Source organism: Spermophilus citellus (genome assembly GCF_964194105.1).
Source record: "Spermophilus citellus genome assembly, chromosome: 1".
NCBI classification, from domain to species: Eukaryota; Metazoa; Chordata; class Mammalia; order Rodentia; family Sciuridae; genus Spermophilus; species Spermophilus citellus.
Window position 1 is genome coordinate 183,848,700 of NC_138182.1, and position 27,437 is coordinate 183,876,136.

A 27,437-nucleotide genomic window follows, 5' to 3' on the forward strand; every position below is an offset into this window, starting at 1 on the left:
GCTGTGGGTGGTCTGGCAGTGTTTGTCTAATAGACTGTAAGCCCCTTTGGGGAAGGCACTGTGTTTCATGTGACTGTAAACCCCAACCCTTGGCACAAGGCCCAGCACAGAGTACTTGGTGGATGTTGCTGGCTGGCTCCACAGTCCAGGGCAAGTTCACAGCCACAGCTAGAGGTCAGTGGGTCAGACCACAGACAGACTCAAACTTCAGGCCCAGCCAGCTCATCTCTGTGCTGAAGAGGAGCTCCCTTGTGATCCCATCCTGGCCAGCATGTCCAGCCTCATCTGAGACTGCTGCCCTTCCTAATCGCTGCACTGCAGCTGTGTGATGTTTCTTCCACCCCACAACATCTCTGCGTTCAGCTCTTGGTACTTGCCGATCCTCTGCCATCCACACCACTCCTCTGCATCTCCCCACTGGCTTCTCCCACCTCCAATCCCTACCCCATAACAGGGTCTTTGGATCCTTCAGAGGCAAGCTTGTCTTTCTAGAGGGCCCCTCAATGACCTCCTCCATGACACCTGCTTTATTTTGCACTAGTTCTCCCTTCCTTGAAAGTACCTTCATTATCATTATTATATCCTGGTGCCCAACCCCCCACACATACTATTCACCGATACACTTATGCAATCTAGAGCAGACCCTAAATTGTTGAATGCTGATGTGTTTCTCTGGCTGCAGATGGCAGACCTGCATGCGGTCCCAAGGGGCATGTATGATGGACCTGTGTTTGACCTGACCACCACCCCCAAAGGGGGCACCCCTGCGGGCTCTACCCGGGGCTCTCCCACTCGGCCAAATCCACCTGTGAGGAATCTCCACCAGTCCGGATTTAGCCTGTCAGGTGAGTGGGACAGGTTGATCCAGGGAGGAGAGAAGGATGAGGGGAATGTCAGTGTTCACCCTCGAAGCTAGAGTGTGATCCTAAGAGCTCAGCCTGAGTGGGTTTTCCAGCCCAGAGCTGGGCACAGTCTTTAGGGAGAAGGTTACTAGGGCAAACAGGAAGGTTTGCTCTATCAGTGAGGGTCAAGTTAGAGATCAAGTTCAAACGATGACAAATTCTGCTCAGAGATCAGACCTGGCTGGGGTTAGAAGCAGGGCAGAGGAGTTGATTTCCACTATGAAGTGATTTTCTACATTAACCTATGAGAATCGGGCAGTATGTTGTGTGTATGGGGTGTTTAAAAAAAAAAAACTGTTCAGGGTTAAAGAACACTCAGACTATTTTTATCCTTAAATAGCAGTAGCTTCTTTTAAAAAAAAAATTGTTTTGGTTGTTCGATGGACCTTTATTTTATTTATTTATACATGGGGCTGGGGATCAAACCCAGTGCCTCACACATGCCAGGCAAGTGCTCTACCACTGAACCACAACCCCAGTCCAGCAATAGCTTCTTTTAATGTAGGATTTTTATTCTAGTCTCCCTTCCCTAGTAGTAACAATGCTAATGGTAGTTTCGATTGATTGGACATTTGCCATGTGTTGCCTATATTATTAATCTTTTATTTAAGAACTTTTCTACAAATAGAAAATAATCATTCAAGGGCTGGGGCTGTATCTTAGTGGTAGAGCACCCACCTTGCATGTATGAGGCACTGGGTTCTATCCTCAGCACCACATAAAAATAAATAAAGATATTGTGACCATCTACAAATATATATATATATATATATATATATATATATATATATATATAAATATCATTCAATTGCTCCATAATGAATAGTCTTCATATGGGGAAAAATGTAGATTTGCATCTCTACAACACACTATTTAAATGTGAGAGAAGCAAGATAATATGAAAGAAAAGATATATTTAAAGGGAAAATCCCAGCCTATAGGGAAAGGAAAATCAGTGAAGAATGGAAGAAGCAAGTAAAACAGGGAGGAAAAGAGATGAGAGAAGTAGAGAAAGACAAAGGAAAAGTGCTTAAGATTTTATGAATCTTTGCCAGGGGTCCGGACGTCCCAAGAAACTTCGTATGTGTGTTGGACTCATTCCATTGCTCCCTGGCTCCTTTAATCCTTAAGCTTTCAATTGCTCCTTTCTGAATGGATCCAGGCACAGGTTGATGCTTTCTTTTGTGTAGCTGCATGGACCTGACCACCCCACTTCAAGCTGTGGGGTGTTGGGCAAGTGACTGCAGTTCTCACACTGGTGAGACTCCATGAGCTGTACCCCTTGAACTCTTCAACATGGCTAGCCACAATAATGCAAGCAGCTATCATTGTTATTCTTCCTAGTATTATTATGAGGCTTAGATGAAATCTAAATAAGAACTTGGCTGTTCCTACCAGAAGGTCATTTTCCAGGGGCTAGGGGAGTGCATATGAAAAGTTAAAAAAAAAAAAAAAAAAAAGCTCCATCTAAGTTTCTTGGGAGATGAGGCCAGGGAGACATTTACTCTCTTACATTCTTTAATCAATTTATTTTTTTACCATTACCCCTTCTCCACCACAGGCACCCAAGTGGATGAGGGGGTCCGCTCGGCCAGCAAGCGCATCGTGGCGCCCCCTGGAGGCCGTTCTAATATCACATCCCTGAGTTAAGCAACCTCTCCCTGAAGAGAGGGGCAGATGCAAGAAGAGATTTTTTTTCCAAGCCAAAATGGTACACCAATGTTTAAGAAGGAAAGCGAATCCAAACGGCTGTGATCTAAAGAATCAATAAGCCTCAAGCCTTATGTTTCTCCATGTTACGCTCGCTTGCCTAGCTTTATGAATATTGCTTTGTTTTCTGTTTATGCATAGCCTTGGTTTGTTTGACCCTCTCCCTCATTTACATGCATGCAATCAGACAGGCCACTAAGGTAAAAGAGTCTGCTATATTATAGTGTTGAGAGCGTGTGTAGTGCTGCATCTTACGACAAGGGGACAGACAAAGCTGGGATGTCAGGAAAATGAACAAAAGGGACACAGGTTATTTGGGGTGAGTGGGTGGTGGGAGCCCAGAGCAAGATGGAGGGTGCAGAGGGCTAGGGTAGGGCGTGTAGAAGGGAGGTGGGTGGGCCAGGTGAGCTGAAGGGGTATCGTGTATTGTGTCCATGAAGTGTGTTTATTTTCATGAAAGGTGGTCACTTGTGGCAGCCCTCACTTTATCACAGTGCCCCAGGGTCTGCAGAGAAGGCGGGGATCTTTGGGTTCTGGACTTTGTCACGTCCCTCCCCAGTAGATTTTGTTCCTTTGAATGCTAATTAAAACGCCAAAACCCAACCATTTCTTCCACCTGCTTGATTATGCCAGTGTTTGCTGGGGACTCTTTCTCAATGTTGCTTTCAAACCTCCTTTCCTGGGGTGGGAAGGCCAAACTGGGAGAGAGCAAATGACACTTCTCTTCCTCTAGTCCTTTCTGTCTCTTTGGTGCTCTTGATAAGTAGTAGCTGAGAGCAAAGCACAGGCCTTCAGCATGGAGGGCCGCAGAAGCCTAAGTTCACTTCCCTATAGACACAGGGAAAGTCACCTCTCCACAGAGGAGAAGAGCATGCGTCTGGCATCCTGAGTCCAGATTTTAGCTTGCGTGGGACAGAATGAAGGGCCTGTCTTGGCAGCAGTGAGTGATGCTCTTGATCTCTTGAGATCAGGCACAGCATGACTAAAAAGGAGTTATTCACCAACTTTCACTATGAAGAGGTAATCTCAGCTTATGTGGGGGTCAAGCAGGGATTTGAGAAAGCCAGTCTGGAGCAGAGGGAGCTCATTACATAACCTGGTTCCATTTTTCAATTCTAAACCATCTATTTCCTCTTCCATTAGCTGATCCTTGGGGGGGACTTTTAGTTTCCGTACTAAAATCTCTGAGGTGAGTGGAAGTGACGTGACATGGCCTTCCTGGTGGTACACATAAAAGAAAGTAGCACCAATGTGTCCATTTCCTCTATCAGGCCACCTCTGAAAACTCAGTGATGGACCAAGTTCTATGAGCAAGGCAAGGATGTACAGAACTGAGAGACCCTTATGCAGGAAGAAAATATTCAACCTGGGATCAGACTTCCATGCCATGGGGAATACATCTGGTAGAACCCATAACTCTGTGTACTAAGTACTTTGAAGAGAAGAGCAGGCCTCAGACACCTTTTCAGTGCTTAGGAGAAACCATTACCTCTGACTACATGTTCTGATTTTTTTGTGTGTGTGAGGTTTTTTTTGTTTTGTTTTGTTTTTGTTTTTGTTTTTTTGTCTGTTTTTTCTCTCTCTCCCTCCCTCCCTGCCTCTGGTGCTGGGTCTTGCACATGCTATACAAGCTCTCTACCACTGAGCCACACCCACCTGCCCCCTAGGCCTGTCTGCAGGTTTTAATAAGTTGAGAACTAGAGAAAAGTGAACACTTGGCTACAAAAATACTTAGAAATATCTAAGGAAGAGTGTTTCTCCAAGCAAGCTACTTTCTGTTCCAGTCATGAAAAAAAAAGACTTTCACCTCATAGTAGGGAATCTTGCTATTTTAAGGCTCTTATGGTGCTTTTTTTTAAGGGAAACTTAAATAAAAAGTAAAATGTAGCTTTAATTTACAATTCAAATATTTGGGGGCCTTTCAAGGAACTCAGAATGACTTTTATGTACAAAGGGAGTTTGCCAGATCTGAAACATACCTCAGGAGCCAGGCTGGGCTTTAGAATAAGTGGCAGTACCAGCCATGGCCACCAGATGGAGGAAAATACACGTAAATAAACTAGTCTGAGCACGCACCTGTTCACCACCATCTGCTCTGAGATTACCAGTCCCTGACCCACTAATCCTTCCAAGCCCTCTCCATGCCATGAGATAAATCTTCCATGAGCAAATGGGTCATCTGCACTGCACTGGGAGTATTCACCCAGAACTTTCTATTCTATACAAGCAGTCCATTCCGTAGGAAAAAAACCCTTGATGCTCAAGATGGGCAATGTTGTAGGAAGCCTCCCAATCTCTCTTGCCATTAGTAACATTTAAGTACAGCAATTCCAGAGAATTCCTTGAATACACATTTTCAATGTATATTCAATTTTATTCTGTTCTATAGACGCATTGAACAGCCCTATACAAGGGGCTTGGGGGAGAAAATGGCAATGAGTCATGGTGCTCTTCAAGTTCACTGGTGTATCATCCAAGTGTGAAGGGCTAACTGGGTCTTCAGTCTCACTCTCAAGATAGCTTTTTCCACCTCATCTCTTGGCCTGGCCCATCTCTGAGGATGGCTTTGCCACCCCCCAACCTTCTCTCTTTGTTTCTAAGCCCAGTTGGAAATCCACTGGAGTCCTGGCTGAGAGGGTCACAGGTGTGGGTAGTTGAGGGGTTGTCTATAGAACTGTTGAATCAGCTACCCTAGTATGAATGTTTCTTTTTCTCCTAAGTTTCCTAAAACTAGTAGGATTATAGTTAACCTGAAAATGGCTTTTTTTCAAAATCCAGTCATCCTTTGGCCTTTTGCTTTATGACTGTACCCAGAGAGTCATTCTCTTTTCACAGGGCCTGAATCCTCCTTAGCCTGGACTCCATTTTGCTCACCCTGAGATACCCCTTCAATGGTTCCCAATCTTGGTTCCTGCCATAAGACTCCCAGGCCTTCTCCCCTGCACAACCCCAGCTTGAGTCCCAGTTGCGCTCATGGGCTGTCCTGAGCAGCCAGTGTTCCTCATAAGCTCCCCCTTTGAGAAATGGTGTGTGGGTGTTCAGTCCTGTACCTGGTGGATATGGACAGACAGTAAATCTCCCTGTGATCTGTGCTAGCTGTGAGGCAGCTCTGGAACGTGAAGAGCTGTTTGGTTTGAACCGTGAAGAAAACTGTGTATTGAATTAGCTGAGATTAAAGACAAAAAAGAAAAAGAAAAAAAAAAATTCATCAAGTGACTGTTAATGTAAACCTGGTTATTAAAATAACTATAAAATTACCAACATTGTTTCCCAGGACCCTTCTGTGTGTGATGTGTCTTTCTATCTACTACGTTAGAATTGCACAATAAGACTGAAATGGTTAGTCAGCCAGGCAGGTCTGACAAAAACAGTTATCTGGAGGAAAAAAAAATGTGTGTCTTATCTCTTCACTGAGTTGTTAGTTTGGGCCACAGAATTTGATGACATTATTGAAACTTTAGCAAATGATGAAATTTTTCTTTATGGACCATCAGAGTCAGTATCAGTTTTAAAGGCATCACCATGGAGAATTAACCTGGCAGAGTCCTGGACAGAACCTAAAGGGGTTGTTTTGTGGGTATTATTATTATTATTATTATTTTATCATCCCTTAAATCCTCGATATTAGCTTGCTTTCTAAGCATGCTCCACTTCTTTTGAGAAACGTAGATTTTGATTAAAAACACCAACTAAGCATGTGCCAAAGTATATTCTTTAGCAAACTGATCTCAGGGGTCAAATGAGTGCTTGAAAGGATTATTTGCTGTGTCTACTCCTAGGAGAACAGGAAGGTACATACCACAAGTTGAAGGCTGAGAAATCCTATGATGGAGGAGGCTTTAAAACTTTTTCCAGGGCTGGGGTGAAGCTCAGTAGATGAGCACTTGCCTCACATGCACAAAGCTCTGGGGTCCATCCCCAGCACAGCAAACAAACACCACCCCCCAAAACAAACAAACAAACAAACAAACAAAAGCCTTGTCCAAATCAGGGCTCTCAAATCTTTTGACTACTGAATTCCTCTACCCTGTATCATCTTTTCACCTCCCACCAAACTGATTGTGCCACACCCTTGTGGGGAAACCCTGCTGAATCCAGTTCTAACGTGTGCAAGTCATGTTTTCACTGGAAAGGTGACACTTGCAGAAGGGCATGAGGGTGGAGGGTTGAAAGGAGGAATTTCAAAATCTGCAACAGAAAAGTCCGGGGATGGGCAGACTTAAGCCTGGCTGGGGGAAGTGCTGAATGCTGACATCTGAATGCTGCCTCTCCACCTTGGCCCTGCCTGGCTTGAGTGGGTGCTTCCTTCTGACTAAAGCTCTTTCCATGAGGGGACAAAGCTGGTCATCGGCAGCCCCAAACTTTTGTTTTACCTCTTAGTAACCTCAGAGGAAGGAGGCAGTTTCCCTCAGCAGTTCAGAAGAGGTTGACTCTGATTGGTCTGGTTGGATCACATGTGTGCCATGAACCAGTCACTTGGCCAGAAACGCATATTGGATTACTTGCCCACACCTGGTCACATGCCCAGCCCCTGAGTCACCTAAACCATGTGGATTCTGGTATTTGACATGCCAGAAAAGGGGATACATGCTGGGAAGGCTCTAGCCTCACTCTCAAGCCTGCAAGGCATGAATGTTTAACCCAAAGATGGGTCTGGTTGTAAGTTGCGATAGGTGGGGGAGGAAATGGGAGCCCTGGGGATGGTAATTTCTAATTAATTGCTTTTGCATGTAATGAGTCCCTCTTGATTTGGTAGGACAATGCTTTTGATAAAGGAGCACAAAGTGAGTGTGTACCTTTTAACACAGAAGCTCAGAAACCAGATCCAAAGCTACTCTGAACATATTAAAGTTATTTTACCACCGAGGTTCCCAGTTTGATGTTCAATAAGCTTTAGTCTGTAGTCTCACGAATGGCTCAAACTCAGGACTGGCGGAACACCTCTCCCTGCTCCTGACCAAGGAATGAGTGGGCTTTTCTAAGGATTTAAGAGGGTTTAAAGGGAACAGTCAATGTTTACAATGAACTAAGGGTGCAGGACTCCAAAAGGAATGAGTGGCTTTCAGAGGTGCTGGGGAAAGATACATAGACACTTTTGCACCTCTGTAGGCCAGAGATATTCAGTGGCAGAGTCATGTCTAATTAGGTGGGAATGAAAACACTGAAGAGTAAAATCAAGGCCCTCTGGTTCCAAGGAACCTTCTGGAATCAACTCTCCTAACACCAACCCATCACAGCAGGGACACAACCATGTGCAAGAGATGGAGATGACAAAAGTGACATCACATACTTAAAAATCTAAAGGGTTCTAGACCTTGCCCCTTGTTCAGCTGGCTGTTCAGAACAGCACAGCAGGACACTTAATATGACCTGACAATAGGGTTTTCAGGATGCAGGACTTGAGAGTCCACAAGAATTGCCTGCTTTTTCCAGCCTATGGAGTAAGTGTTTGGCTGGTTGCTGACCTACTCCGAGTTTGGAGGTAGTGGAAAACTCCTTTACTCTCTCATTGCCGGAAGTTGCTCTTAGCTGCAAGAGTTCATAGGTGCCTGTTACCTTCCTGTCCCAAATTATGGGATTTGGAACATCCACCAGCTGCCCTCATGTGTGCAATGGGACAGGATGCTGAGAAAAGATGCATGAGCTATCTGTGAACTTGAGGACACCGTGAAAGGCAGAAGGTAGAATTCTGGACTGTGTTCCCTGAAGTGTGCATATTAAAGGAATCAAGTGTTTTCGTTTTTGTATATGTGGATCAGTTAAGATGTGCTATGTTCCTGAGTAACAGAACATCGTTTCTAACACCAGCTCTCTCTGTTAGGGGACCTTCCTCACAATAAGAAATGGAAGTAAGAGCAGGTAAATTTAGACACCCTGATACTCTCTTTTGGGAAAACAAATACACACACAAACACAAACGTGACAAAGAAAGGTCAATGGCTTACTGTTACATAAGACATTTTAATGCAAGCAGGCACAGTGACATTGCACATGCTACAGCTCAACAGAAGCATGTTTTTCTCATTCAAGGGCTGCCAGGTCAGCCATTGGTTCACAAAAGCACAGAAAACCAAAGTGTGCATTTTTCACATCAATGTTTAATATCAGCCAGACACACACTGAGCTTGTAATAACAGTAACCACAGGTGGACAAAAGTAGGAAACAGGATTTTCAATGGACAAATACCGGGACTGAAACAAACTCACAATGCATTCCAAGCCTTTTGGTTCAGCCTCTAAAGAGCTGAACCCCTGGCGTTTCTGCACCAGCCAAAAGCTGCAATGCTGATGAATTAATAGCTACATTAATGCTCTTTCTTCCTAATTATGTATTCACCCATCCAATCTAGGACTATAATGACAGAAAATTGAGTCATTTCTGATTAAAATTTTCCTATCAGATGAAACCTAGCCACTAATTAGATTATTATAATCAATCTTGTAATGGTCTGTGCTACTTGAAGTTCACGCTGCCCTCACAATGACCTCAGCCAAAACTAGTGCTGCTTCAGAGGGGGTGTTAGTCATTAGCAGAGCATTTATTCCCAAGGAATTAGGGTCACGGTCAGGGTTGCAGGGCTGGGCTGCCCCACTTCAGGGGAGGTCACGGAATATCCTGGAGTTGGAGGCTCTGCTGCCTTGCAGGAGTTTTAGAAGCAGGATGCTCTAGTCTTCAGAATCTGCTAAGATGCCTCAGATGCTCTCTATAGGTAAGGGAGGATGCTGTTGGAGAAAAAGCTTCCAGAAAGGCAAACCAAAGGATGCAGGTTTCTAAAATTCTCATCTGTGAGCCTTGTTCCCAATCAAATGAGACATATTCCATTCAATGGGGAATTGACTATTAGCCCAAATTATGGAATAAAACTAAAGGATCTGATTTCCATAACTAGCAACCACCATAAGAACTTTGGGAAAGGTTTACAATTTGTTTTTGGAAAAGTTTTTCTTGTCTTTAAAATTCACATGGTAGGAGGCAGTTAGAATGACTTACTCCATGCTACCAGATGCAGTGCCTTTTCTTGTTTGTTTTCTGTGGTTCTAGGTTTCAAACCCACCATTGAGCCACAGGCCCAGCCCGGTGCTTTTTCTTTTCTAATATGAAGCACACTGCGCATCAGTCATTTGGAGAGCACTGAGCTTTCTTCAGTGTGTTCATGATTCGGAAAGTCGACTGCAGTGTTCTGGGTATAGAAAGTAGGGATTCAAGCTACAGAGATCGTATGGGTTCCTACCCTACCTTAAATTGTACAGATGTGCAGCCCCACACGTGATCAGCTCTCACCATCATGGACAGCTTCCTGGTCCCACTGTCCTTTGGTAAGCATTTCTGAAAAGCCTCTCCTTTGGGGGAATGCAGAGGAGGACCCAGGTGACAGGAGAGGTGAGTCAAGGGCACATCAGGGTTTGAATAAAGACAAGCATAAGAGGGAAGCTGGTAACTGTGCACCTGGCTCCTGATTCACCAGAGGTGGCCAGCTGTGAGCAGAATCTGGTGGCCTTCTGATGGCTGCTCTTTTCAACCCACCCTCCACTCTGAAAGTGGGTCAAGCAAGTGCTTTGAGTTTCTAGTGTTTGGAGAAAAACAAAATTGCACAGACAAATAAGAAATGGGAACTGAGGGAAAAGGAACGGAAGAGGAAAAGAGCTGTATTTCGATTCTTTAACCAAAAATATGGCTGTTCTCAAATCAGAGAGGCACTATTTCATAGCGGTGCCAGAAATCCTGGGCCCATTAACTCAATGAGGAGAAAACCATGAATACTCAACTGTAGTTCAGCTCTGGCTTCCTACCCATGCTTAGTCACCCCCATGCAGCCCCCCTCTGGCAATCTCTTTGAGGCAGGCAAGCAGCCATATCTCTTACTTCTCTAGTCTAATTGCACCTGTCTGGTTTCCCAAGTGGGTGCAAGTCTGGTCTTCCTGGTTGCCAGGTTACTGGTGAGGCCCTACTGTCCCTTCGCAGCCAAGGTTTAGATGATCTGAGTAGCAGAGATGTGAAAACAATCCTGCTAAAGCCTGTTCACCTCTTGACTCTACCCAAAAATAGTTCTGCAAAGATAGCACAGTAGAGTTACATGCACACTTAGGTGAATTAAACTTGGCAAATAAATAGATAAAATGTAAAGAAAAAGAGAAACCAATAATATTTTAAATAATTAGGCACTTCTGCCTGCCAATTTTTCAGTCGTCCTAAGGGTAGAAAACATGTTCCTGCCGTTCCCATGGTGAGTCTCCATGAACTTGACCTCTCACATGGGTGAGCATCCCACTGTCCTAAGGGTAATTCTAGACTATAAAAGATGTTCAGTATTTTAATTCACCTAGTATTAGCCAAAATGAAACCAAAAATAAAGAGCAAAAGAGTGACTTGTTTCTTTACAGAATGGCAACTCACTCCTTAGGCTTCATTGAGAAGATATTTCCCATATATTGTGGGTAATGAAGGTGTTTTTCAAAGGCAAGTCTTACATCTTCCAATTGCACTTCTAACTTATTATATAACCACCCTGTACAGTGCGACTTCACTGAACCATAAAGTAAACATTGTCATGTAAAGATGTTCTTGATCCTATCCAGATGCAGGCTCTGCTAATCTTCAGAGGACAATTAGCCCTCAAGGAACATGCATACTGGAAGAAGGCAAATGGTGTGCTACTATTCAACAACTGGCTTGTTAAAAAGAAAAAGATGCCCTGATTTGTAGCATTTGCTCATTTCCCATGGCATAAATCCTCTCATCATCACTGATTACAAGGTGCCAATATCATCTCACTGAAAGGAAGTTAGGGAGCCATGTGCACAGTAGGCTCTTACCAGCTGATAGAAACCAAGGTGGAGCTGACCCGGCACCCTGCTGAAGGTCCTATAAACCTGTTACTTCTATCTGACCCTATGCATTTCTTCCTCATGGGATTCTTTATTTCTATCCAATTGGTCTTTGGGATTCTGATGTCTTAGGAAGTTTTCCAGCTCTGAAGAGGCTCATTGTGTCCGATGTTCATTTGTCACAGTGTAGTCAGAGGAATGGAAAAATAAATCTGCAGATCTTCCTTTTAAGATAAAGGCCATTTAGAATAACAATTGCAGCACTAAAGGCAAGGTGCAGGTCCTCCAGTACAACCCTTTAGTTTTAGATGAATAAACTGAAGCACAGAAAGTGGATAAATGACTTGGCTCAAAGTCACACAGTGAATCAGTGGTGAAGTCAGATCCCAGGGGCTCAGGCCCAGGACTTTCCATGGCATGTTGCCCGCTTCACAGGATAGTCATTGTCACATTGTCTACATCATGAGGTGTGGGGTGGCAAGAATTTGAGAAGTCCCAAGTCAGAAAGAAGATGTAGAGGCCTTTACAGGTTGTTCTTGTGGCCATCCTCTTCTTGCGGGTTTTTGGTTTGTTCCAAGGCTAGATTTGCTTGACTTTTATTAAAGTCTCTTTTAACTCTTAAAGAAAAAGAGAGAGAGAGAGAGAGAGAGAGAGAGAGAGAGAGAGAGAGAGAGAGAGAGTTAGTTAGTTAGTTTTATTGTTTGAAATCCATAAGTTTAAACATTTGAAATGATAACAAAGGTCAACAATTTATAAAGAGGTGTGAGTCGAGAAAACCTTAAAATGTCATTGTATTTATATCCCAATTCGTCCGCCCTTCCCACAAACAAAAAGTTGATGTGAGGATAATTTACTATTGAAAAATTCTTTTACAAATGAAAAGCTTCCTGAATTCTCCAAAATTTCTATAATAGATGTGCATCATTTTTGTCATTGGAAAAAATAAAAAATGTTAAAAATAATACATTGAGTTTCTGCAAACAGAGTCTGGCTAAAACAGCATCATTTTCTAAACTGTTGTTCCCCCAGCAGTTACTTACTTTTCTCTGTTGAAAATTATAAACTCCTTCCGGACAGACTCAAGGTGCTCTTGAAGAAGGCATGTCTTTAAGGTGGACATTGAAAAACAATAGAGTGTAGTTAGCGGATGAATGAGGGTCCTCACAGCCAATAACCTACCAAGTTTCTATTCAACCGCATTTAAGAAGTACCACAGTAGCTTCAAGATGGAACCTATATGAGGAAGATGCTGGAAGATGGCAGAGTAGGGATCTCTCTATCTAATCAACTGCCCTAGCAGAATCTGTCTGATGAAGGTCTATGGAAGGTATATTGTTCAGGTATATTGAGGGAAGGCATGGGTGGTAAGATGGTTACTATGAGTTTCAATTCTTAGCATAGTAGAAGCTACCTGCTGTCCACCCTCCACCCTGGCACCGAGCTGTGCCCATGTTTCTGGAGCTGCCTGCATGCAGCTTGCAGGAGCCATGGTGGGAAATTAGGATTATGTCCTCCAAATATGGGGATCTCTGTTCTGATCACTGATTGCCACTTCTGATCACAGAGGTGCCAGAAGGCTGGTTGCCACTGTCATATCTCCCTCTCGACAGTCACAAGTCCCTCTGCGTCAGGCAAAATCAGGGTGCCAAGTTGACCTCCTAACAGCAGCTCTCAAAGGAATAGCAGTCATCACGGGATGCCCATCACCTGGGGTTTGGTGGGGTCCTCCTCACCTGTGAGGAATCACATTTCCTCATCTCCTTCTCCTTCTTTGCCAGACGCTTCTTTTTCTTGTGAAGGGGTTTGGACTCCAAAATCATTTCTTCGAGTTCAAAGGTAGGGTCACAATTCAGCCTGCCTCTCTACAAGGGAGATAGGTTGGCTGAGTCCTCACGTTCCTGTGTCATAAAAACACACCAGACCCCACGTGGAGGAAAACACCTGGTCCTAAACAGCAGTCCAAGAATGATAAGCTCGGATTCCTACTCCAAGTTTTATATCATTTTTCATATCCTTTGACTTTTTATTGTATTTACTCTTCTAAACTTCCAATTACTTCTCAGGGAGTAACAAAGGAAACCAAATGAAAATAATTTTTCTACAGTTTGAGCTTTCAGGTCTCTCAAAGTGTGTTCTAATAGATCAGAGTCACCAGAGTGGCTTCTTTGACTTCCTAGATCTCCGGCCAGGTTTTCCAAATCAGGGCTTCTGAATAGGAGACCCTACCTACCCTTTAATAATGGCCTCAAATGATTCAGTTTCATAGGAGCCAGAGAACTGTGACAGAGAGCTTATCTCAGGGCAACATGCAGCTAAGAGAAGAACAGAATCAACAGGTGGTACCCAGACTTGCATCTTGTCCGCATCAGCCAGGCACAAGCTGCCCCATAGATGCTACAGAGTGACAGGTAGGAGTTTCAGTTCCCTATTATGTTGCTCCATAAGGTGGAGATTTCCATGCTCAGGATCCCACCACACTGTGCTTCTCCTTCTCTGCACTTCCACTTGACCCTCTCGCTGGCACACCCCTGCCCAGCAGTTCACTCTCAAGGTCACATCCCCACGTGCCCATAATGAAAATCTCTGAGTTGTTTCTTTGAGTCCCTAATGGGGCCATTCTTGTTCCCAATAACCCCACAACTGAGTGTGTTACTGAATGTGTGACTCAGGCCTCAGGCCGAGAGAAGAAGTCGAGGCCTCACTAGGGCCCCGGCCTAAGTTTTCACCAGCAGTCTGTCACGGGACACAGATGTCCCTTGGTCAGGTACTCACTCAGTGGGAAATATTTCTCTTTGGCTATTGATCCTTAAAAAATAAAAATCCACAAGATAAAACTAGCAAAGAAGGAGGGGCAAGTGGTAACAATGAATTCCTCCACAGTTTTCAATCCTCTGACTAAGAGATCTCTGTGGACACAAATTATGAGGACATCTTTGAAGTCAGAGAAAACTTTTTCTTTTTCCAACTAGCAGATTCATGGAAATGACTATTTGAGGGACCAAAAATCCTTTCCAATGAAAGCACAGCACAGAGAGTGCTTAGGATCTAGATCCCCAGATGTGACCAGACCTGGGTTAGAATCCATCTTGGCCACTTGCTAGGTGACTTTTGGTGACCAACTTACCCCGCATGTGTTTTCTCATACAAAAATATTTGAGCTCTGTTATACAACACTGGTGTGACTTTCTGATCAGGCATGCAGAGTGATGATGTAACAGAATGGGAGTTATGTGGGCTTGTTAGGATTGACTCACATTGGGAATAAATCCTGGAATGAGCCGCTTCTGCAAAACCGCATCCCAGTTCATGTCATTCATATATGGGAAGTTCTGAATGTCCGTCAAGTGAGAAAATCGTTGGTCTGGATTAGGTTCAAGTAGCTGCCAATGGAATAAAACATTAATATCATGAGGAAGGTCAAAACAGGGGGACAAAGAATACACTCAAATCCCCTCTCAGTGTTGTCATGTACAGGACTGAAGGGGACAAGGTCATGCCCCCTTCTCTAAGTCCACATGCTAATAATACCCACAGTGTAGAGTCACAATCAACACTAGGAGTCAGGTTGCCATGTAACAAATACAAACAGCTCTTCCAACTCATTCAAACACAGCTTTGATTCCCGACTTTCCTACTTACTAACTATGGCATGTTTGTTTTCTCAACCTCAGTTTACCAATCTGTAATAAAGAGATAACAGCTTATTTCACAAGGCTGTATCTGGGATTAAATAAGGACATGAATATAAAAAGTTGTTCTCATTAAGTGGTAAATGTTCACACATTTTTACAAGTGAGACGAATTTTTCCCCCACAAAAAAAAAATTTAGCTGTTTTTACAATTAAATTCAATATCCATTACGTGGCACAGATAAGGTGTAGCTAGGTTACTGTTATAGTTCTTTCTGGGTTAATAACTGGAGTTGAAGATTTTCCCTGCTAACCACTCCATCAACAGTGTGGCTCAAAGGGGAAATGTCAGTTTCCCCTGGGAATGCTCCTGGAGAGGACAACCGTAGAAAGTCAGGCTGTAATTTGGGGGTGACGTGGGGCAGTCTTACAACTGAGAAATAATTTGCTATGAAAAATGCCCCCCCCCATTCTTTGCTTTTGACATTACTAGTAGCAATGTCCCTATTCTAATAAAGGGAACTTGATCTCAAAAACAAGAGACACAGATTTGGAATCTTTAGCTCCTTGATCTCTTTCCCTTACCAGCACAACCTGGGAAATTTTCTCTCCTTTAAAAACAGCAACAACAGCAACCACAACTATCCTCTTGGGCACCTCAGCATCTGTTTCGTGTAATTGTTTATCATACACTACTGAGCTCCTACTATAATTGTGTTTAGTCTTCTTGGTGAACATGGGTGCCCTAAAAATCCAATAAAAACTATGTACCTCATTCATTCAAATACCACATTTTCAGCCAGGAGATGCTGAAAATACCATGGCACACAGTCAGACATGGTCCCTACCTCCATGCAGCTTTTGAGAGAACAATCATCAACCCAAGGATCACACTAATGCTACGTGTAATTTCAAACTGCATAAATGCTATGAATGACAGGCTCCCCAGGGAAGTGCTATTTGAGCTAAGAGCTGAAGCTGTTTCTCCAACTATGTAGAAGAGCCAGTGTTTTTTGTTTGCTTGTTTTAATTTCTGACCCATGCAAACTAATATGTGGTCTCATTGTGCCCATCCAGTGTGCAGCTCCACACCATGTACAGCCTGTAACTAGAGTTCAACATCAACTAAACAAGCTGTAGACTATTCAATGAGACAGATCCATTTGCCATGTGCATAGACACTACAGCAACATCAAACTTCTATAAATATTTCTAAACGCTTCTCTTAATATCTGGTATTATAATGTACCTATAATGAACTAAAACTAGTCAATGAATCATGTTGAGTATTAGCAATCTCAGGTATGAAGTGGGAGGGACTGCGACTGGAGTCAGTGCTCCAGGAAGAGAGATGAGCATGTGCAAAGGCCATGTGGTCAGTGGGAGAATGTTATGGGAGGCCAAGGAAGGGGAGGTGAAGGAAAAGGAGAAAGCCAAAGCAGTTATATATAGGGAAAGATAAGGACAACAGTTCAAACACTGTGTGTATTATTTTGGTCTTTATTCTAAGAGCAATGGGAAGACACTGCACTGTCCTTTGAACAGACTACTACAGGGCAGAGTGGAGGACAGAACAGAATGGCAAAAGCATGTAAGACAAAACTGGGAAAATAGGAGTGGAGTTGAAAAGTAAAAGATTCAAACGATATTAAAATGTCAAATTTCAGAACTTGGTGGTGATGGATTGGACAGGGAGATGATGCATGAGTCCTGGTTGCTGGGTTGCATAAATGGAGTATGGAGGGGCCAGTCACTGAGAGAGGGAACACTGGAAGAGGGCCAAGAAATACAGAGATCAAGATTTCCATCTGGACAGAATAGTTTTGAGACCTCCAGGGGTACTTGTGGACTGACTTAATGAAGTCATGTATTTAAAAGCTGTTAGCTGCACATCCATTCTAGAAATATATATTATTGTGAATGACTGCCCCAATGTTAAATTCTAGCTTTTTAAACCTGAAACTGGAAAGCATGCTTTTTTTGTTTGTTTGTTTGTCTTTTCTTTTAGTGGTCCTAGGATTGAACCCTAGGACATTCTGTGGAGGTACATCCCCAGCACCCGCTCCTTTTTTTTTTTTTTTTTAGTTTTAACTGTTATTTTGAGACAGAGTCTCACTAAGTTGCCAGGATGGCCTCAAACGTGCTTTCCTGCTGCCTCAGTCTCCTGAGTCACTGGGACTGCAGGTGTGGGACGTGTCACCCAGAAGCTCATTTCCTTTTGACGTGCAGTCTTCCCTCTTACCATTTTCTGTGGGTGCATAATAATTATGCGGAACGCTGGTTTTCAGTGTGGCCTATAACATAATTTGATCACTTTTCCCTCCCCGACCTTCTTACCTTTTTAAGAAGTGACACCATTTCCTGTGACCAGGCAGAAGGGTAAGTTACAATAGCCGTCTCAAACATGTGCACAATTTCCTTGCTGGATGTGCTGGAGCGAATATGATATGGTCTCTAAAGGGAGAGAAGAAGTAAGAGTCTTCATTTTTTATCAGGCAAAAGAAAAAAAAATCATGTAAATATTTCCAAGCTAAGTTTTCAACCAATAAAATATCTGTATCAATTACCACCCCATCCAGTTGATTATGTATGGCATATGTGGTCAAGCATTGCCAGACCTCCCGCTTTTTAAAAAAGAGAAGCCAGAAACTTCTAGTTTCTTATGAAATATCACAAAATTTTAAAAGTTGGTAATTCCACTAATCCAAACAAAATATTTCATGAGGTGAATCAGCCACTGAGATGAAACTGGCTTATAAGGTAATTTATATAAATATTTACACAAACTACTGAGCATGTGCCTAAAGTTAAAAAAAAATTCAAAAAGTTATATAAGAGTTGATTATAAAGAAATCCAAAATTTTGCTAGGCCCTTCTTTTCACTTGTTTTAAATATAATGAGGGAAGTTCAGGACAGAAAGCTCCCCAGAAACCATCAGCCTCAGCCCCAATTATATTATGAAGCAAAACAATATATATATATATATATATATATATATATATATATATATATATATATATATATATATATTTTTTTTTTTTTTTTTTTTTCCCTTCCAATTTCCCGGAGAACCAGGTTCATCCATAGTTTCAACTCTGGGAAAAGAAATGGAACTATGGATCTGTTATGGTTTGCACAGCTTCTCACTAGAGGGCAGCATTTATCCATATTGACTTCTCTATTTCATAAAGGACTCACCAACACTGGAATTTCAGCTCTTCTGTGTGAACTGAAACCAGGAAGTATAATACACTCACATTCTTGTCCATGCGACCTAGCACCTAGCAGGTGTTCAATGCACGTTTGTTGAACAAACAAAATTTCTACATTAAATTAACGGTGGGACAATTAGTATGTATACACACACTTACCACCTGCCTGGCCATTTCCAGATGTTTAATAAATGACTGTAGACTGATGAACTAAAGTGAGGGAAAGGAAAGGTTTTATGTTTTTCCATGTGGTAAATCAGTATTAAGAAGTAATATAATGAAATAAAGGATTCAAGGATGGAGGAGAAAGGATTCGGGTACTAAACTCTGCCACTCAATTTCTGGATTTCAATTTCTTCATCTGTAACATGAAGATACCTCAGCTGCAAAATGAACCACCTCATGAGATTTCTGGGGGAATCAGAGAAGATAATACTGTAAAGTTCTCCATAGAGTGGCAAACACCTACTAGATACAACACAGGAGAGCTGTTTTTATCGTTACTGATACAAGTGTAGAAAAGGGCAGGTGTAAATGTGAATAGTGATTGACAAAATGAGTCTTCTGTAACCACGATGTGAAGAAAGACTTAATTCTACTCATAAAAAGTCAACAACGTTAATTACTCTGGGAACCAGGCAGTGCCAGAAGGTGACCTCTAGGAGAAAGAGTAGGTAGAACTTTTCATTCTTTTTAAGTAAGGTCTCAAAACAACTGCAACAGTTTTTCCTTCCCTCAAGACTAATTAAAGGACCATAGCTAAGCCACTTGTCTCAGTAATAATATAGGGAAATAATATCTCAACTCAATATCAGAAAAGAAGTGCTAGAAGCTTCATTTCCAATATTTATTGGCTATTACTAGCCTCAGGGCAATGTACGGTCTTCCACAGGACTCATCCACAATCCACCACAACACAGGAGTTGAGCCAGGCTTAGCATATGCAAGAGTCCAGGGTTATATGAATTTGTACATGGATTTTTTTTTCTTTTTCCTAAATTTCATCTTTATTTCAATTCATTGTTGTTTCTAAACCTGGTATCTCTTGGCCATCTACAAAACAAAACAATTGAAAGCCTTGAATGAATTAACCTATGAATTAACCTATGAATGCCATAAGCAACTAGGTTAAAAGTGTACGATTTTCTTTATTTACTTTACAAGGCCACATGACTGAATTTCACATTTTAAAATAATCTCCATGGCCTGTCAGATCAAAATTTAAAAAAAAATAATCAAACTGTCTCTATCTTATTCATTAACTTACTTTTCTAGTTCTAAATTTTAAAAATTTATTTTAATTAATCAATTACCAAAAATACATATTTATTCATCTAACAAATATTTTTTGAAAGCCTACTATCTTCCAGTTCCTCTGTTGGGCATTGGAGATACAACACAGAGCAAGAGATTTGTGATTTCTATGTTGGAGCAGCCTAAAATCTACATATAGAAATATATAAATACTTATATGGATCATACACACAAAGAGAAACACACACATTTCAATAAATGGGATACAATGTATAAGAAACATAAAAGTTGTGACATATTACAGGATCTAACAATTTTAAGGTAGCATATACATTAAAGGTGAAAGTACAAAGAATGAACAAGATAGAAAAGTAAAATGTTAGAAGTAAATGATATGTTTTGATTATAGTCATATTTTGGGAGTTCAAGACATAAAGAGCTGCAGGGAAGAATGTACGATTTTGATGCAAGAACTGCGGAGATGCCTGTTGTAAATTAATCCTTATGGGTAATACGAAGCTATACAAGCCAGGGATCCATGGCTTTCATTGGCAATGGGATAACCAAGAGACTTAGAGACAGGCCAGCAGGTTAATAGTTAAGGGACCCCTTTACCAAGACTGCCATCAGTTCAGAAACTGCAGGAATCATTTTTAAGTATATGTTCTCTTTGAAGCATGTATTTTTTTCTGTAAATAAGAATTTGTAAATATGGAGGAAGTCATTGTTTATCAAACTTCCTCTGAGGTTTAGCAATGATGATATTTGTAATTAAATGCTAGTATTTCCCTTTCTTCAGATTAGCTATATTTTAAACATAATTACATATAACCTCCTCAGTGGTTGTTTCCTAGAATGTGTCAAAATTGATCTGAAGTGATTTGTTACTCCATTCATTCAATACACATTTATTATGTATCTATCAAAAATTAAATGCTGGGATAATACTGAACTATATAAGATATATTCCTCACCTTTAGGAAATTAACAATCTATAGAAGACACAAGGACATAAAACTAGATATACCTGGAAAAATTTTTAAGAGCTATATATTTACAAAATGAATTTAATCCCAAAAAGTAAAATAGGTTTAGGTGTTCTGATCTAGAAAGTTATACATTTTATGTTATATATGAAAAAAATAATAAATCTCAACAGAAAGGTGAAGCATGATTCTGTTACTGAGAGATGGAAATGATCAAAATATGTTCTATGAATGTACAAATATGCCAAAATGAAACCTATTATTCTGTATAATTTATACATACTCATTAAAAATTCAGTGAAGTAACAACAACAAATTATATTTATTTCCATATATGAAGACAGATTATCCTTATGACAACAGAAAAGATTTGAGAGTAAATATAACAAACTGTTAATTCTTGAAGGTGGGTCTGAAGGTCACAGGGGGATTGATTTCTTAACTGTAAATTTTCTTTGCCTTTAAGGATGATACTGGTTTCTTACTTTCATTTTTGTGGTTTTCTGTATTTTTCCAAGAAGCTTAAATTCAGAAAGGTCATAACAGAAAATACCTAAACATTTGACAGAGAGTCAGGTCAGTTTAGTTGGAGAACTCACAGAAAGGTCCTCTGGAGGAAGTGCCACTTGTCATAGGCAATAAAGTATGGGCAGGATTGTAAGACAAGGAGATCCGGAGAAGGCCATTCCCACATAAAATTGAGGTAGCTGAATAGCACATCCTTTCATAGAAATAATAGTACACATTGTATGTAAATCTTTAACTTTATTCAAATTCAATTTAGCATTTCCCAAATGTATAAAGAGTGACTTTTTAAGAAGATGAGGGCTTGTCTTAGAAATATCTTTATAGGCAAAGAAAGAAGAGATGAAAAAGCCTGAGGCATGCTCCAAGAACAGGAGGAAATACAGAGGCTTCTGTGAGTTCCTGAGGGGTCAAGATTATTTGAATGGAAGCAAAATCTGAAAAGTCAACCTAGTTATAAAGACCAAGAATGCCAATTTACGGCATATTAAGGTGTGTTTGTGTGTATGTGTGTGGGTGTGTGCATTCGTAAAGAACTGGGGAGCAAAACATTTTTGTCTTGAAGGAAAGGTCATATCTGTGTTTTAGAAAAGTAAATTTGTCAGTGTTGTTAGATCACAGGGAACTAACTTAGAAATAAAATGAGAGGGGGTAACTATTTTCTTAGCAAAATTCTTTGCAGCCAGGCAAGAAGACCTCTTATGAATATGTGATAATTAAATACAATCCCAGTTCTATTTAAAGAATATTAGAAAGTTGCTTCCATTTTTTAATTCATTGCTCAGATTTTGTTTTGCTGTGTGTTACAGCAGATGAGGGCAGAACACAGCTGTCCTGAACCAGAGAGGGTGCTAGATAAGGAGCCAGGGGAAGTCGTCAGGGGAGAAAAATTTGAGGGTGAGATGGGAAAGAACGGAGATTTTCTACAATCTAAATGATATGCATCTCTTCCCTGTTTGTTTGTATAATAACTTTATATCTACATATTCATTAGCTATTTTTAATAAAACAGAGGAAGGATAAAAACAGGCCATATGTGAGGCCACTCATGGAGGACCCACATGTCTGGCTTATAGAAGTGGTCCACCTCCATTAACATGAACAACTCACCAAGATTGGAATCTGCTTAACCAATAGTGTTATGTGATCTCCAGGAACAGAGGAGTGAGAACAGTGAACAAATCAATGTTGAAGTGTGAAATGAACCACATGGAGTGAATGAATCCAATCCAACTGTGAAGTCCTTTTTTTGGTTGCTACAAAAGCAAGTGTTTGTCTTTGCTTCCCTGAGCAAATTGAAGCCCCAACTTCTAACAGTTATTCTTCTAACAGTTATTATAAGATGGGAACAGGCCAATCAGTTGTGAAATGGAACTCTTAGTGTAGAATTTATGGTGCAATGATATAAGGCCAGGACAATGGCTGCTGACTAAAGCAGAAAGATCAGCTCCAGAGGTTAGACTAGCTGCAGTGTTTGTATGATAACTTGATACCCAGTTCTGAACCTGTGGAGATGAGTGAGTTCTGAAAGTTAGGGAGGCAACATTCTTCAACTCCTGGGTCTTGGAGGAATCTCAGTTGCATCCATTACCAGGATCCTGATAGTACACAGCTACTTATGGATTGAATGCTTGTGTCCTGCCCTCCACTTGTATGTTAAAGCCCCAACCCTCAATATGATGGTATTTGGAACAGGAGCCTTTGGTGCATAATTAGGATTAGACTAGGTCATGGGGGTGGAGCCCTTATGGTGCTTAGTAGTCTTACAAGAAGAAAAACGAGAGAGAGAGAGAGAGAGAGAGAGAGAGAGAGAGAGAGAGAGAGATATGTTTCTATCCCCATCACTTGGGGACACAGTGAGAGGCAGTCATCTGCAGACTAGGAAGGGATCCCTCACCCAAAGCTAACCATCCTGACACCTTGAACTTAGAGTTTCAGCCTCCATTACTAAGATAACAAATTTCTGTTGTTTATGCTCCACAGGAGATGTATTTTTTTTTTAAGACAGCCATGGCTGACCTAATAGATATAGGTACTGGGTAGTGGAGTACTGCCAAAACTACTCAAACATTTCCAAGTAACTCTGAGGCTAGTTATTGGGTAGAAGCTGGAAGAGGTTTGAGGTATACGCCATAAATATGGATTTTAGGAATAGTTCTCATCATGTCTTAGACAGAAATGTGGAACATGTTATCAGAAACAGAAGGAAAGTGATCCTTATTATAAAGGGCCAAAGAACTTTCTGAACCATGTTCCAGTTTTTCATGGGAGGTAGAACTTGTAGCATTAAAATGGAGTATTGACCAAGAAGATTTTTAGACAACATGTTGAAGGAGTGGCTTGGTTTCCCCTGACTACTTACAATAAAATATAAAAGAAAGGGGATGAATCAAAGAAGAAATTATATACAACAACAACAGAAAAAGAACCAGAAATTGAAAAGCTGCAAAACTTTTGGCCTATATATATTGCAAGAAATGAGACAGCTTGTTCTGAAAAGAACACTAAGGATATAGTTGAACAACCAAATGAGGAAGAGATGACATGTGTGGGTCAGGAATATCATAAGATATCTCAAAAAAAAAAACAACCCAGAGATAGAGATGGGATTATACCACAGAGATACTCATGGTTCAAGTTAAAGGCCAGAGAGAAAGTGGGATGGAGTGAAGGAAGACTAACAGACTTCTTAGATTTCACAAGGCAGGACCATAGAGCTGTCTGGTTGTGAACATGCACTATCCTTCCGGTAAGGGAAGAAGACCCCAAGGGTGATTCAGAGACCATTAGGGCTGCAACTCTGACCACAGGTCCTGAGTGCATTGGCTTGGGGTCAGGGTTACCTCAGTTCCAAAGGGCAGGACCACCACCTGGCAGAGTCCTATAAGTGGGATGGCAGATACCTATGGACAGAGCCCCTGAAGGGTCACTAAGTAAGTCTCCCGTCCCTTACCTTCAGCCATGAGAAAGATGCTGCCAGCCAAGGAGGCCTGGAGGGAAGATAACCAAGCCAAAGAGGATTGTGCTTTTATTCTATACTTAATTGACTTATAATATTTGCGCTTATTTATAGGGCGTGATGTATACAATGTTTGAGGATTAAATCGGGGTAATTAGAATTTCTATTTCCTTAAATGTTATCCTTTCTATGTGTTGGTAACCTTCAAACTCTTCTCTAGTCATTTTGAAATGTATAATTAATTGTTGTAGGTCATAGTTACCCTACTGTGCTATGTATACACCTACACTACTTCCCCCAAGGTATTTTGGTACTCTTTCTTGACCCGCTATTCACCTCTCCCACCCTTTGGAAGCTCCTGGTATCTGTACTCTGCTTGCTACTTCTCCCTACTGTGATCAATTTTCAGCTTGCACAAATGGGTGAGAACATGTTCTATTTGTCTTTCTGTGCCTGGCTTATCTCATGTAATATAAGATCTTCTAGTTCCATCCAAGTGGCTGCAAATGACAGCATGCATCACTTATTATAATCAAAGAGGATTATTCTTGAGACTTAGGATTTAATGGACTTTGACCTACTATTCCTTCCTTGTTTCCCACTTTTCCCTTTTAGAACAGACTGTCGATCATATGTCTGTGCCACCATCATACTTCAGGAGTACAAAATTTGTATTTTTATAAATGCACAAAGGGAAAAGAATTTTGCCTCAAGATGAATCATCCCTTGAGTCTCTTCCATACTTGATTTAGATAATATCTGGATGAGATTTTGAACTTTAGGTTTTAGTTTGGGACCAGATGAAGAAATTTTGCATGTGAGAAGGACATGTGAGAAGGGGCTGAGAGTGAAATTTCATGAACTGAATGTGTCCTGACCCGAATTCCTTTACTGAAGCTCTAACTTTAATAGAGACAGATCTTTGGCAGGTAATTAGGGATAGATTAGGTTATGGGAACAGAACCTTCATGATGGGATTTGTGACCTTAAAAGAAGAGAAAGATATCTCTCTCTTCCACTTTTTTTCTCTCTCCCCCCTCTCCCATTCATGAAGACACAATAAAAAAAGTCACTGTCTCATGACATAAAGATAGACCTCTCCAGAACCCAACATTTCTGGCACTTTGATCTTGGAGTTCTAGCCTGTATAACTGTAAGAAAATAAATACCTATTGTTTAAGCCACATGGTCTATAGTATTTTGTTATGTCTGAACTAGCACACTCAAAAGGATATCTGAATTATGCAATAGTTTATCAAAACCAAATAGAACATAATTTTCATAGCATTTGTTTGATATTCATCTTTTCTTCCTAGAAAAAGATATCTTGGTTTAAGAACTATTTCTTTAAAAAAAAAGGAAATAAAAACTAATTTTCCACTGAATCCAGAATCCTGGAACCAAATGACAGACAGCATTCCAACAAGATAGGGCATGAGTTGTGCTGTATTAATAATTCACACTTGCCTTGGCGAGGTATATCTGAATTAGAGCTCTGTACTGTAACTACTAATGACTTTCTTTAAACAAACACACATATTTACTCAAAATATCTAGTGAGGTAAATTGATTTTTCCCTCTTGGGGAGCTTATAATATCCATATTATTCATTTAATTTTATTGGTAAAATTTAATGTTAACTGACATGGTTGGTCCCATATGTGGGGCAGTAAATTAATATGTGCGGAAATCTCAAGAGGTGTTATCAGCATCACATGGCTGTTTTCAGCTCTCAAAGGAACTGCTTGGTTCATAGAAAACAATACATTCTTTTATTGAAATAGAACATACTGGAAGAATAACCAAAAAGGACATGCAATTCTACTGTACCCGGCCTCTCAATAGCTCATATGCTGTCACACCCAGGGACCACCAGTCTACAGCAAAGGAATAGCCTGCTTCTTTTTTGGAGTTGAACATCTCAGGTGCTGAAAAACAAAGAAAAGTTAGGCAAGGTTTATGCTCTAAGACATTAATAAGCCTATTTTCCCAACATGTTCCTCCAGAGGAGAATTGCCAGCATAAAAGGTATAAACACTTTTATGGATGATTATTATCCATTGCTAGATTGCTCACAGCAGGCAAAAATTTCTAATTTTCTTAGCTCTTTCAGTAGCCTTCTTCATCAACCAATGCACACAGGCATGTACAGGCCTTAATAGACAAACTCTTCTCTTAGTTAGATCATGCACCTATTTCAAATTGGGTCCTACAGGGTCTCAAATATGTGATTAACTCTGAAATAAAAAAGGCTGAGAAGATGTTGTCTTCATTTGGAAGGCTTGCATTAAAGGATCTAAATTCATATTATGGTTGCAAACAATGCTCAGTATTTGAGTCAAGCTACATTGGATTGGCTGTCTATCCTGGAGCCACCTGGGAGCATTTGAAGACTCTTACTGGGGGTAAGGAAAGGAGAAAGAGGGAGTAGGCGTTCTAGGAAATATAAGGTTTTGAAACAACTGTGGGTCATTCACACCTTGTAACCAGGGTTCTCTGAATTGACCACAAAGAAAGGTAGGGCCACACACAATTTTTCCCCTGGAGATGACTCCTTGTTCACACATGCTCTAAGCACTTTGCCACACTGCAAACTTTCTATATACCTTTTCATGAATATTCATAAACCCTAAGGAGTGGAACAGAGAGAATTAAACACAAAGCAAGGATAGGTATGTTATCTATTTGCTCAAAATGACATTCCTAGTATCTAATACAGAACCTGTCAATCACAGTCCATAAACAGAAATTTGTTATGTGAATGAATGGATAAATCAACTACTTAAGCCACAAGTTGTGATCGTTAGCTCTGGAGCCATGCTTCCTAGGTTCTGATTCTGCCTCCACCATTTATTGTGCCCTTGAGCAAGTCAGTTGGCAGAGCATAGCATCCTCATCAGCAAAATCAAAATAATAAGACAATCTTTACAGAGTTAGAAATTAAACAAGATAATGCATGTCAAAGTCTCAGCATAGTGCCTGGTACTTACAAAATGTTCAAATACATCTGGTACTCTTGGTTAGAAGCAAACAACCATGCAAAAAGAGGAATTTACCTAGGCTAAAGGTACGCAGGGTTGGTCCTAAGCTGCCTGTAGAAAGGTGCTGACTCTGGGCAAAGGAAACTGATATGACATGGGACTTGCATACACTGACTTGCCTGCCTGGTACACTCAAATTCTATGGACAGCATCCAATTAGAAAGGTTGAAGTTAACATCCCAGTGCCCAGGCATGACCCTGACTACGAGCTTGATCCAGCAGGACTCAGTGAGCCTCATACCCTGTGAATTCACTTTTCATGCTTCACTGCATCCTTTCTGCAAGTAGCAGCTCCCAGAGCAGCTGGGGAGATGATGGCCTTGACCTCGTAACATTCCCACAGACAGGATGGAGTGGACTACATTTCTGCTTTCCCCCTTCAATCTCACAGC

General features: G+C 41.1%; 2 protein-coding genes across 3 annotated transcripts in view; one reads left to right on the forward strand and one right to left on the reverse strand.

Moving 5' to 3' along the window:
• The window catches only part of DPYSL3 (dihydropyrimidinase like 3), a 107,061-nt gene extending 101,188 nt beyond the window's left edge, over positions 1-5,873 (forward strand). For both annotated transcript variants that reach the window (XM_081293265.1, XM_081293266.1), the window contains exons 13-14: positions 683-845; positions 2,464-5,873. In XM_081293265.1, coding sequence (XP_081149391.1) covers positions 683-845; positions 2,464-2,552 — 252 coding nt within the window. In that variant the 3' untranslated portion in view covers positions 2,553-5,873. The remainder of the gene's footprint in view (positions 1-682; positions 846-2,463) is intronic.
• A 6,088-nt stretch (positions 5,874-11,961) lies between these two features.
• STK32A (serine/threonine kinase 32A) overlaps positions 11,962-27,437 on the reverse strand; it is a gene marked incomplete at its 3' end in the record, with an annotated part of 113,985 nt that continues 98,509 nt past the window's right edge. The window contains exons 7-12 of the mRNA XM_081303817.1: positions 25,835-25,932; positions 17,405-17,521; positions 14,693-14,818; positions 13,172-13,300; positions 12,479-12,543; positions 11,962-12,055 (exon numbers count right to left, since the gene is read on the reverse strand). Of these exons, the coding sequence (XP_081159943.1) occupies positions 11,962-12,055; positions 12,479-12,543; positions 13,172-13,300; positions 14,693-14,818; positions 17,405-17,521; positions 25,835-25,932 (629 nt within the window). The remainder of the gene's footprint in view (positions 12,056-12,478; positions 12,544-13,171; positions 13,301-14,692; positions 14,819-17,404; positions 17,522-25,834; positions 25,933-27,437) is intronic.